Source organism: Mytilus edulis, chromosome 14 (genome assembly GCF_963676685.1).
Source record: "Mytilus edulis chromosome 14, xbMytEdul2.2, whole genome shotgun sequence".
Lineage (NCBI taxonomy): Eukaryota > Metazoa > Mollusca > Bivalvia > Mytilida > Mytilidae > Mytilus > Mytilus edulis.
The window spans coordinates 22,320,736-22,334,872 of NC_092357.1; the positions used below are offsets into that span (position 1 = coordinate 22,320,736).

Genomic DNA, 14,137 nt, shown 5'->3' on the forward strand with positions numbered 1-14,137 from the left:
AAAACTGGAGTTATTACACCTGTCCTGAAGAAAGAAAAAAATGCGATGTATGTAGAAAACTACATAGACATCACTGTATACTTTATATGTATACAAGTCACGTTACCTGAATATATGTGAAAGCAGTGAAAGTACTATTAAAAGAGATGAATTGAAATCGTTATTATTTTTTATTTATTTTCTTATATATATGAAGTAAGATATGTCCCATAATTACATGTTTTGTCTTTGAATAGTGTTATTATTAATCAACTTTATCTTAAGCAATATAAATCAAAATTTATTTATGCATATATTTTCAAATATAAGAATAAAAATATGTTTATAATAGGGTGTTTTATTGTCTTATACTAACCTAATGCAATGTTCTGGTATATGACTTATTGATTAATATGTTTTATGTTTACTCTGTCTTAATGCGTCACAAAGAAGAAGAAAATAAGAAATATGTGACCATTTAAAATCATTGTAAAACAAATAATATATTGTACAAAGGATGAAGGCTGGTATCTAATGAACTTGTATACTGGTACTTTCATAAAAAATGCAGAATGGTTAAAAGCCTCTCCAAACAAAATATGATTGTTATTTTATGATTACAATGTTCTTACACTTATTCGTATATACTTCATCAGAGTTTAGAATGCTGGAAAAACCAAGATATAATTGGACGTCTAAAAAAATATTGAACTTTCTCACGACTTATCCCTAAAACAGAGCCTATATTTCATTTACACCTTCTTGACATATTTGACTCGGGGGCAATGATTTCCAGAATTCTAAGGCTGAGACGACGGTGCAACAGCACAACATAAAACAAACCATATTGCAACATCACAACATAGGAACAAACTATATTGCAAAAGAACAACATAAGGACAATTTATATTGCAATAGCAAAACATAAGACAAACTGGATTACAAGATCACAACAATAAGAACTAACCATATTGCAATAGCACAACATATTAACAAACTGTATTGCAACATCACAACATGAGAACAAACTATATTGCAATATCACAACATAAGAACAAACTATATTTCAACAGCACAACATAAGAACAAATAACATAAATCAGTTGAAAAGACTGAACTCATCGAATAGATACAAAGGGGAAAAACACAGACTGTACGTGATAGTGTATTTATCCATCCATCATGCCTAACAATTAAATACACACTAAGTACAGATCAGAGCCTATTCGCAGTTACTGTCAACTAGTTTAAAGTCAATAGCAACTAATAAAAAAATAACGTATCTAAAATATGAATCAGTACACACCTAACAAGTAATGAGTGTTTAGACGTCATTAATAGTCAGCGAAAAACATGATCTCAAAATAATTGTTGTATTATGAAATAACATATGTGTATGGGAATGATATTTATTTATTTACTGATAACAAAACCAATATTTATACCAATAAAAAAATCTTCAAAGATTTAGTTCAGTGTTGAATTGGTAACCTTTCAGAATAAGTTTATATTAAATGATTGACATGGATAGTATCTAAATTTCCGGGCTCTGTTAACACATGATATAAATAAACAGTAGTATACCGATATTCAAAAGTAATAAATCGAAAGAGAGAAAAAATTTGGGTTACAAACCAAAACCGAGGGAACACATCAACTTTAAGAGAAAAACAAAGAATCAATAGGTACACCAAAGTGCAAAAATTAAATAAATATATAATTAACCCTTGACAGTCAGTTTTATGCCACAATTCATTTTAAGATACCGTGAAACCTGTCTAAACTGAAAACCTGTCTTAACCAAAAACCTCTCTAAACTGAAACATGCCCAAACCATAAACCATAAAACATACGTGCAGTCTTATTTAATTTGATATGTTGCGATAATAAATTAAGCTAATAAAAGATAACCAAAACACAAACTTGTAAAAGAATCTTATAATACAACTGCATATCAAATATTATTGACTTAACATTAGCGGTTCCTATTAAACGAATATCATCCCAATTTAAACATGTAAACTATGCAAATCATTTTAAATCATAGATCATGACTGAATAGGTAGAGCCAAATATTTTCCATGAAAATGAGTTGTACCAATGCTAATTCATTTACAAACCTTACATAGTTGACCTTCCACTTGCGGCTCCACTTAAACTATCACGAACTAATACATATACATGTATTAAAAAAGTGAGTAAAAGTTTCAAAGTCGAAGATAGTGACTGAGGGTGAATGCAGGGTTGAATAATCTTTACAGAATTGAAAGATAAAACTGTTGATATAACTGCATACCAAATATCATTGACATTCAAAGAGTGGTTCTCAATAAGCTGACCTGCCGCGGTGTAATGGTAAGCGCATCGGACTACAAACACTAACATTCCTAATTCGATTTCAGGAACTAAATTTTCGACTCTCCCTTCACACCATTTGCAAGTATGGTCTTCAGAAACGATGATAGTCTGTTTGAACAATAAATGACTGACCCGTGTTAAGAGAAAGCAATATCTCTTGCACGTTTAATAGTCCCTTGCAGTTGTCGACAAAGAGCAGGTTAATGCCACTACAAGGCAGCACTTGCACCCGCAAAGTGGAGAGGAGTTAATATAAGCTGTACAAACTTGTTTCCAATAAATATGTTTAAATCTGACCTAATCAAAAACTAATATATCGATGCTTCCGACACCGGTGACGCCATCGTCATTTGAGACAGCATACTGTAAATTCAGAAATTATTGCGCACATTTATTATTGCGATTTTGTCATTTTACACTTGAATGCGATTTTAATTTTTACGATTTTGAGAAAAAGTCATGCTTAATTCAGTTAAAATATTACAAAATGCGAGTTTTAATTATTGCGTTTACAACTCCGTCGCATTATTGGCAATAATAAAAACCTCGCAATAATTTCTGAATTTACAGTACCTAAGTCTCGCTTTTCAACTCCATCAAGGCGAGATGAAAAAAAATATACATCTATATATCATAATCGTCAGTTTATATAATCTTTAGTCTATATCTATAAGGAAAAACACAATATTCAATTGATACTTGTAATTATGGATTCTCTATAGCAATATCTTAGTAAGTTCATTAAATCACTTTTAATTTCAGGAACTTTTCCAAAACACTAATCATTTTATGGATTTTTCAAAATCCCGTAATTACAAATACACTATTACATATAATAAATATTATAAAACTAAATTGATCTAACAATACACGACTTAATCTTTTTACTATGTGAACTCCAATAAACAAGGAGTTTGTCATGCGTATAACAACAACGAAACATTAGTTAAGTATTTCATGACTTTTTGTAGCTAAAATCATGGATAAGCGTTGATTCTCGAAAATGAAACTATGAGCCCGGAGGTTCACAAAAGGTCGACGTCACGCAATAGTTTAAGTCGTACTTATTGAATTCAAAAGGCATATTCAATGACCATGTTTATTTACTTTACGGCTTTTCAGTAAGAATGTTTGAGAGGTGCTTGCTCTTATTTCCAAATTCTACTACCCGCAATATGATTTACTGAGCCTGAATTAAACGAGTTGTACAGTAAACATTGCCATCCGTTGAATACAAACGCAGCACAGACATGATCCGCTAAACAATGGTCTGCGCAACGGATTTTGCTTAGGAGTTGTGCCACGTGGTATGGTTGATTCTGAGGTTCCACGTCTACACCACTTAACAGATAATGTCTCTGTGTTACTTCCCCTGAAAATATTAAAATGTACGTATAATATGAGAACGAGGATATCCATAACAATAAGAAAATATATAAAAATAAATGTAACATATGTTGAGAAAAAAAACAATATACATTAAAGTATTCAAAATCAAAAACCGTTTAAAATCATTTGCACTTGCGCAATTTCCAGTTAACAGAAGCTGCTGTGGTTGGTGTAAGATTTCCAACAACTTTTGTTTCCTTATTTCTATTATTTTCATTATTTAAAGGGGTCCTGGAAATTATAAGGTATTCCCATATATATAGGCGGATCCAGGGGGGGGGGGGGATCTCCGTGTGAATAATTTGGCTAATTTTATAGGGAATCACTGAAGCATGACTGGCATGGGACCTCTTTATGTCAGTCAGCGCCCCCTTTTCATGAGAAGTTCTGAGTCCGCCACTGATTCTATCTTTTTTCACAGGTTACACCAGCTTCATTTTCTATTGTATGCATTTTACAAAAGTAATAAGTATCCGATTATTTTGATTTGATTATATTTATTTTAAACTTCAAACTTCTTTTACCTCAGCATGCACATATGTGGTCGCTTCACATCTTATATCTTTAGGAATTTTATCAAAAATCTTTTAAATCAAAGCGTAACGTTTTCACATAACTTTTAGTTAAAATAGTTTATGACCATTTTTAACCTAAACGATCTTTTTTTTAAATATTCTTGGCAATTTCAGATTTCCAATTTAATTGTTGAAAAAAGAAGTTGATGAAAAGAAAAATATAACAGACTAGTCAACAAGAACCAAACCTAACCAAACCCAAACCGTGGATGAGCTTATGCGATCCGGAAAGTTAAGCACATCCTGACACCCGTCATGTTGCTCGTTTAAGTGTGTATCCGGTGGATATAAGCATCATATTATGTCCGTCAAGATTGGACCGTGGGATGGGGTTACGACAATTGAATTATTGGAAAACTAGGGTAACACTTATCCAATAAAAAAAAACAGATCTCATGTGCTCCGAATAAGACAAATATGCAGCTGACACCAAACCATTCTCATCACTGTTATATAGACAAAACAGTGTTTTCCATATTATGTGTCACACGTGAAAAAGATATTAAACCATCGTAGTATGCTCGTGACTTTCTAATATAAATTGATATACCTGCGCTAACACTCGATGTCGATATAGGTGGATAGGTTGCACTAATAGTTGTTGGTGTATCTGGATAAGTTGCACCAATGGTTGTCGTTGGGATGTCACCAATCTGATCAATATCGTTTGATATCGGAAATCTATTGTTTGTTGGATCTATTAAAAGAATTATCGGAATAATATCGGAAATTGCTGTCATAGTTTTAGCCAATAAATATAGAGTAAGTTCACAACATTTTTGCCAATCACGCAATTTTTTTGTTTCAGTCATCGCATCAAAAATCAACATGAAAATACTGGTATTTTTAGATGACATTAACATGTGTGTTGATCGATCTTAAATGGCGTATCGACTACCAATTTGAAAAAAGATATACAAACACGATGACATAAATAAACAATAGAACTTGATTTGTAAATGCTATATTAAATAAAAATGTAATTTATATATAATAAATTATAAGATAATGATTTTCTTTTGTCTTGTTTCGTGTTTTTTAAATCTTGCCTCCTTAAAGTACAAAGAATAAAATCAGACTGATATATATAGTATTAACACCTTTCCACTGTAAACGACTTTATTTCTATTTGACATTTTTCTTGTCGGGTTGCTGTCTTATTTAGCGTATAACCTACATCGTCTATACACGTTTATAATGCTATGCAAACCTCCGAAACAGTGATGACGTTGCTTCGCTATCAACGTAGACAACTCGGCCGATTCCGTACCTTAAAAGGAGAGTAGCGGATTCACCCGAGGATTGTCGATTGATGCAGTGGAGCTAGGAAGACGTTACCACTGTTTCGGAGTTTTATGTTATGCATGAAATCTTAACTGGACCTCTATTGTGTTCATGTATCACTACACTAACTTCGGTGCTCAGCTATAGATGGAATGGGGGACCAGTTTAGCATGATATCTTACATTGACAGAGAACATTGTCGTCTGTGGTGCAGTCTTTACTGTCCCACTGGAACTCATTTCCGACTATAATTACACAATGTGCAATGTCCAATCTATTTGGTTCACCTAGACTCCAGTCCGTAAACAATGCTGGTGTTCCATCGCTCCAGGTATAATTGGTTCCGTTTAGTGTTAGTCCAACCCAGAAATTTTCTGACACAGTACTTAAAGATAGAGGTAGGTAATAATAAAATATCAGTAACGGTTTGTGTTATGTAAATCAGAGAAAAAAATCTTAGTTTCATATTTCTTCATTTGGTTGGAAACTTAACAAAAACAACTAAAACGTTGTAATATACTGTCTGTAACCTTCAGACCATCAGCTTATCATATATAAAAATGAAGATGTGGTGAGACACTAGAGACTAAACGACACAAAAATCAACAACTAAAGATCATCGTACGACCTTCAACAATAGACAAATCCCATACTGCATAATTAGCTATACTGAAAGGCCCTATCCTATAAAATCATATGCAAAATAATTCAAACGAAAAAATTAAAGTCCTAATCTATGTACAAAAAATGGTAGAAAAATAAAAATAAAAATAAAGGCAACAGTAGTATACCGATGTTCAAAACTCGTAAGTCGATCAAAAAAAAAACAAATCCGGTTAACAAACCAGAACCGAGGAAAACGCAATAAAATATATAGGAGAATGACGACACAACATTAAAATGTAACAAACACAGAAACGAACTAAGCATAAGACAAATACGACGAGAATACCAAATATAACATCAAAACTAAATACATGAATTTAAGATAGACAAGTACCGTGACACGTCTTGTAACATAGCAACAAACGACTGAATTGCAGGCTCCTGACATGAAACAGGCACATACATACATGTACAAAATGTGGCGGGGTTTAATATGTTAGCGGGATCCCAATCCTCCCCCTAACCTCGGACAGTGATGCAACGGTACAACATAATAACAAACTATAAAAAAAAGCTTAAATCATAAGACACTTAGTACAGATTTGAGAATACTCGCAGTTATTGACAGCTACATGTAGTTCAAAGCCATTAACAACTAATAAACAAAAATAACGCATCTCAGACTAATTTTTTAATTAGTCCACATCAAACATCCAATTGATTTAGTGTAAAGACGTCATAAACAGGCAAGAAAACAGGATCTACTTTTTTAATTATTGACAGAGGCTTTACTTAGAAGTCACATGACCTAAACTTAAATATAAACGACATGCACGCATTTAAAGCCCCAGTCCCACTAGACCACGATCGCACCACGCTCACCGCAATCTAAAATAAATTTAGATCGTGGTGAGGTCGCGGTATGAGCGGCATGAAAATGTTAATTTTCGTTGCTTTCACGATGCTACTACGTCCTAATTACGCTTCTACAACGATCCCGCTGCGATTAAACCACGTTCTCACCGCGCTTATTCTGCGACCTCACTATGCTTATAAAGATCTTTCTACGCTCTTCACGTTCTCACTACGACCATACTACGAGTTATCCGATTGCAACACGATCTTACTGCTATTATAGCACGTTCTTACCACGATTATACTACGTTCATACCGCGATCTTACTACTTTCTCAGCAATATCGTGTTTCATATCAATATAGTTCCATTCCTTCTATTTCTGATTAAAACGGAAATTTCTCGGAAACAATACAGTCATGCCACCAAAATCTACTAGAACACGTAGGCGTGGTGGTAGGGGTTGGTGTAGAGGCAGAGGGAGCAAATTATGAACGCCATACTAAACTCCAAATAGTACACAAGAAACTAAAATTAAAAATAGTACAAGACTAACAAAGGCCAGAGGCTCCTGACTTGGGACAGGCGCAAAAATAGTGGGGTTAAACATGTTTGTGAGATCTCAACCCTCCCCCTATACATCTAGCCAATGAAGAAAAGTAAACGCATAACAATACGCACATTAAAATTCAGTTCAAGAGAAGTCCGAGTCTGATGTCAGAAGATGTGACTAAAGAAAATAAACAAAATGACAGTAATACATAAATAACAACAGACTACTAGCAGTTAACTGACATGCCAGCTCCAGACTTCAATTAAACTGATACTTTACACATAAGTAGAGTAATACTTGTCATCAAGAGATGTCGGAACGACCAATCAAACGGTCTAATCTATATAAAAACGAAAAGCATGGTTGAGCCGTTAGAGCAAATGGATAAAATAAATACATTCAGACAAACAAAATCTAGGGAGTTTTTTTTATATATTTAATGTGAAAATGACAATAAAAATGATGGTCGTAGTGTGAACGTAGTAAGGTCGTGAGAAGAGCGTGATGAGGACGACAAGGGCGTGCTAGAATCGTACTATGGTCGTGATCAGCATGGAAAAGTCGTAGTGGAAGCGTAGTTGGGTCGCGTTGAGAACGTGATGGTCGTAGTAAGGTCGTGATAACGTCGCTGTGAGATCGTAGCGCAATCTCTCCGAATAGAATCACGCTTTCGCTACGCTCTCGCTACGATTGTACAGCGACCTTTGTGATCTTACTACTATCTTAGTGCGCTCTCACTACGCTTCTACTACGACCTAATTTCGCCACGACCGCACCACGATTGTTTTGAACATGTTCAAAGTTGGCCACGCTCGTCACGATCTTGAAGACCTCACCACGACCGTGGTACGACCTTACTGCGACCTACACGATCGTACCACGATCATCAAAATTTGCATTATTTTCACAGATCGTAGTGCGATCGTGGCCTAGTGGGACTGGGGTATTAATACCGCAGTCCTATTATGCCACGATCGCACTACGATCTGTGAAAAAATGAAAATTTTGACGATCTTAGTGCGATCGCGCATAATCGCAGTAGAAGCGTGGTAAGATCGTGCTGCAATCGGATTAATCGTGGCATGGTCGTCTTGCGGACGTGATGAGCGTAGAAAGATCGTAATAATCGTAGTGAGGTCGTGGTGGGGGTCTTCATGATCGTGATGTGCGTGGACAACTTTGAACATGTTCAAAACAATTATGGTGCAGTCGTGGCGAAATTATGTCGCAGTAGAAGCGTGGTGAGAGCGCAGTAAGGTTGTGGTAAGATCACAAAGGGCGCTGTCCCATCGTAGCGACAGCGTAGCGGACGCGTGATTCTAGTCGAGGAGACTGCGCTACGATATCACAGCGACTTTACTACGACCTCACTACGACCTTCACATTTTTACCGCGACCCAAACACGCTTCCACTACGACTATACCACGCTGTCCAATTACAATGTATTTAGCACGCCCATGCCGTCCTCATCACGCTGTTCTTACGACCCGACTACGTTCATACTACGAACATCATGCTCAATATCGTTTGTCATATAAAATTTATATCCAGCTTTTGTTTGTCTGTATGTAATTTGGACCTATTGTTCTTTGTCTCCAACAGCTAAATCATTATTGACACATCTGTGTCATCCCTACTATCGTTCACTAAAGCATCGCCATGTGTTCTTGATGGCAATACGTATTGATTCAGGTTGGATTGGTCGGTTCGACATATATTTTCTAGATCATGATGCGTTACTATCAGATCTCTCTCTGCTTCTACCGCTACCCTTACCTTACGTAGATTTTTTGCATCAGTGCGTTATTTCCGAGAAACTCTATGTATCAATGAGAAATAGAAGGAATGATACACTATTTATATGGAACACGATGTTGACGTTATTGCTTGGAGCGTAGTAATATCGCGGTATGAACGTGCTATGACCGTAGTATGGTTGTGGTAAGAGCGTGCTATAATCGCAGTAGAAGCGTGATAAGATCGTGCCGCAATCGGATAAATCGTGGCATGGTCGTCTTGAGGACGTGCTGATCGTAATAATCGTACTGAGGTCTCAAAATAAGCGTAGTGAGAACGTGGTATAATCGTATCGGGATCGTTGTAGAAGCTAATGAGGACTTAGGAGCAATGTGATTGAAACAAAAATTTACATTTTCATACCGCTCACACTGCGAACTCACCACGATCTGAATTTATTTTAGATCACGGTGAGCGTGGTGCGATCGTGGTCTAGTGAGATTGGGGCTTAAACATTCGTTGTATTCATTCTGTTTCGTTTTAAAATAATTTCGATCTAACAGTACCGTTGCATATGAAATGTTTTGGGTTGATATTGAACCTTGGGCTACTCATACCCCTGATATGAAAAGTATTATATACTTACTTATCTGATAGTATCGCTAATTTCTAACACAAAGAGGAAAGATAATCTCAAATAAAGTTTTCACATTGCTTCGGTCAAAATTAAACAGGAGATCCTTAATGTAGAGGCTCTAAAGACCCTGTGCCGCTCGCCTGTATTAACTAATGCTTTTGGAAATCATGTAAAATATGGTTAATTTTTGCCAGCAGTCAGATAGCCATAAATGCTTCAGTTTCAGAGATATAAACCAAAAACTGCATTTTACCCTATGTACTTTTTTTAAGCCATGTCTGCCACCTTGGTTCAAGGGCAGGGTCACCGGACACATTTTCAAACTAGATACTCTTATGATGATTGTGGACACGTTTGGTTACATTTTGTCTTAGTAGTTTCAGAGGAGAATATTTTTGTTAAAGATTACAAAAATTTAATAAAAATTGTTAAAATTGACTATAAAGGGCAATAACTCCTTGATAGGTCAATTGACCATTTTGGTCATGTTGACTTATTTGTAAATCTTACTTTGCTGAACATTATTGCTGTTTACAGTTTATCTCTATCTATAATAATATTCAAGATAATAACCAAAAACAGCAAAATTTCCTTAAAATTACCAATTAAGGGGTAGCAACCCAACAACGGGTTGTCCGATTTATCTGCAAATTTCATGGCAAATAGATATAGACTTGATAAACAGTTTTAACCCATGTCTGATTTGCTCTAAATGCTTTGGTTTCAGAGTTAAAAGCCAAAATCTATATTTTACCCTTATGTTCTATTTTTAGCCATTGCGGCTATCTTGGTTAGTTGGCCGGGTCACCGGACACATTTTCTAAACTTGATACTTAAATGACGATTGTCGCCAAGTTTGGTTTAATTTTGCCCAGTAGTGTCAGAGAAGAAGATTTTTGAAAAAGTTAACGACGACGGAAGACGACGACGACAACGACGACGACGACGGACGACGACGACAACGGACGTCGGACGCCGGACGCAACGGGATGAGAAAAGCTAACTTGTCCGTTCGGGCAAGTTGAGCTAAAAATACCTAGAAATATTTTGAAATTTCAATATTTATGGTAACGGACGATATGCGCACACAAGAGTTTGAAGAGATAACTGTCACAAGTCAATGCAAACTGTACGGTTTATAAACAGGTCGAGTTTCAAAAGCGCAATAACTGTAAGATACATTGTTGTATAACATTCAAAATACCTAAGCGAATCTTACACAACCACAATGCAGGTCAAGAAATAAAATTGGTTGAAAAAGAAAAAGAGAGAAGAATCGAAAAAAAGGTGGAAAGACTAAATATTTTTTTTGTATTAATAATTAATAGACCTGTTGATGCATATACTTTTGTCGCTGTACCATATATCTCGAAATTAATTGACCTTCTCGTATTGAACAATGTTGTTGATTTGTAAGCATTTTTTTTTAATTCTTTTTTTTATCTCTTATTGAAATTGATCTCAAAATACATTAGCAAAATGATCAGTTTGCGTGTTATTTAAAGAATATGCATTTCATTAGCTTGGTATGTTGCCCAAAAAATTAACAAAGCAGTTTGCAACTACTCCAGTAAGCGTATTCACTAATCGAAATGAGGTAAGTTATTTGTTTCATTTTGTTTTTATAGAACTTTTTCATTCATCCATGACACAAAATCAGTAAATGCATAGCAAAAAAAAAAAACCAACAAAAAACAAAGTGGTGAAAACTTACACCTCAATGTATGTTTAAGACGGCCCCTAACACCGGTTGTTGTATTCTTTGTAAAATTATTCCAAATTTCCGATATCCTTCGCAAGATGTTCATCACCCCAAATCGGGCCCAGTCAAAGAAAGAGTTTTAAAGAATAAAAGAATTATGAAGTTCTTTCAATGTATTGTTATTCAGTTAAATAATAAATGTAACATGATGAATATCTAGAGAAAGATTTTACTTTTTTCTTTATCTTTGATTGACATATCCTATTGTAAAATGCAAAAACATATAATTTATTTTTTCTTCATTAATGTTCTCATCCAGTATTCTATACCATCAGTCCAAAGCATTGAATTCGGAATATACAGAATCTATTTCTATTCATTGCATACTGTTTAATTGACACGACAAAATATTAATACAAGAACTCCAAGGTTAAAATATATAGATATAGGAAGATGTGGTGTGAGTGCCAATGAGACAACTCTTCATCCAATAACAATTTAAAAAATATATTATAAACATATTATGACATGTGACTTTAACTAGTATGTTCTCCTTTTTCCAGTATATTTACGGTCATCTTTGTAGCATGCATTTCGACATTAACGGACACAGGGCAATCATCCTGCTCCAGAAATGCTTATTTAATCAACAGTATTCAACACCAGCTTAAACTCGTTGACAATAATGATAGAAAATGTGCACAAGATTGTACAGGAAATTGTTCAGGTATAGTATTGTTACAATAACATTTTTTTCTCATAAAACATGACATTATTATTTAAAAGTGACTGTTAGCATGATAGTACATGTAGTTCTCCTGGTGACTATTGTTGTGCTACTGTACAATCATTGAAATTTTCTCGTAATTTTTTTTTCTTTAAATATTATATTAATTTCATTTTAAGAAAACGAACTATTTGAAATAAAAGTAAAATTTTACTGATACCACTTTGACTTCAACCAAATAACCATGACGACAAACATTTTATTTTAGATCGTATTACTTAGGAAAACATTCAATGGGTAGTATTGATTTCTGTGCTTAGTCTTCCGTTTCTTCAAATTTCCATATTTAATCATAATTTTTATTTGTTTCTTTTAAAAGATTTTTTTTCAAAATTTGCCCTGACAACCAATCAGACAATTGTTTTAATTATAAAGACAAAGAATTGTACCAACATTTGAAACTAAGGATCGCCATACTTGATGCACTTTGAAATCAATAGCTATCATGACAGTGCATCTCCGATACAATTACATACATGATTAACAGATTATTTCATTTTCTATAATACCAAAATATAGAAGTTGCTTATAATTCACATGTAAAAAGTAATCAAAAATATAATACATGTACGAATGTTTTACTTCTTTCAGAAACAGACAAAGTTGCGTTTATGGCTAAAAATTCAGTTGCGTTGCAAAAACTCCCTTCAAAGTCAGTTGTTGTATTTAACTCAGCCATAACGAACCTGGGGAATGGCTACAACTCATACACTGGAATTTTTACAGCTCCTTCAAACGGAGTCTACGTCTTTTCCTGGACAATCTTGGGTCAGCAGTGGAAAAATTTTTACACCGAACTTACTCTTAACGGAAATGTTGTAGCAAGAAACTATGTATCGGCAGTGAATGTACAAGATCACCCTTCGGGAAGTCAAAACGTTGTTCTTGAAATCAAGAAGGATGACAAAGTACTTGTTAGGGTCCAAGCCGGACATAAAGGACAGTACATGTATGCAGATGGATGGTCATCTTTCAGTGGTTATAAACTTTAGAACATGTAGAAGATGTGCATGTTACATTGATAAAAAGTTTTAAGATATTATTTTATCATTATTATTACATATATGATCGAGTGGTCTAAGTGGTTTGATACATTTTCGTTGAACAAGTTTAGGGTCCAGCTGAAACCTGCCTCCGGGTGCTGGATTTTCTTGCTGTGTTGAAGACCCGTTGGTGGCTCAGTTTCGGCTCTTTGGTCGGGTTGTTGCCTCTTTGACACATTAACATTTGCATTTGTGATTGCACAGTACACGTTCGGCCCTTAAGATTGACACCAGACTACATCAATAACAAACGCTTGACTCCTCTGAACCCTCAAACCATTTCCTCCAAAAGAAAGAACGATGAAAGACAATCGAAAATGCGATTCACACACAGTGCAAACAGCAAGGGCTCTGTTCATACACAAAAAGTTTTTCAGAAAATTTACCTGACAGACGAGTTCGTTTTTTTCTCCTTAGAAAAAAGTTGCAGACTTGATATAGCCATAACATGTGGCGGGGTTTCAGTATGTAAGTTTACAAAACCCCTACCCAATTCGCGTATTTTGCGTATCTAGACCACCTTTAGTTAAATTATAAAGACAATAAAAAAAATCTGCACTGTTCAGATACCAACAGGAATACCACTAAATTGAACCCGACAAAAAAACAAAATGTTTTGAAATCTAGATGAT

At 34.9% G+C, this 14,137-nt stretch overlaps 1 protein-coding gene across 1 annotated transcript; it reads left to right on the forward strand.

The window, feature by feature from the left end:
* Positions 1–11,517: 11,517 nt before the first annotated feature.
* On the forward strand, positions 11,518–13,501 carry LOC139503501 (complement C1q tumor necrosis factor-related protein 3-like). The gene is made up of 3 exons (XM_071293290.1): positions 11,518–11,570; positions 12,239–12,402; positions 13,054–13,501. The coding sequence occupies exons 1-3, from the start codon at positions 11,566–11,568 to the stop codon at positions 13,452–13,454; spliced, it is 570 nt and encodes a 189-aa protein (XP_071149391.1). The 5' UTR covers positions 11,518–11,565; the 3' UTR covers positions 13,455–13,501.
* Positions 13,502–14,137: the final 636 nt, after the last annotated feature.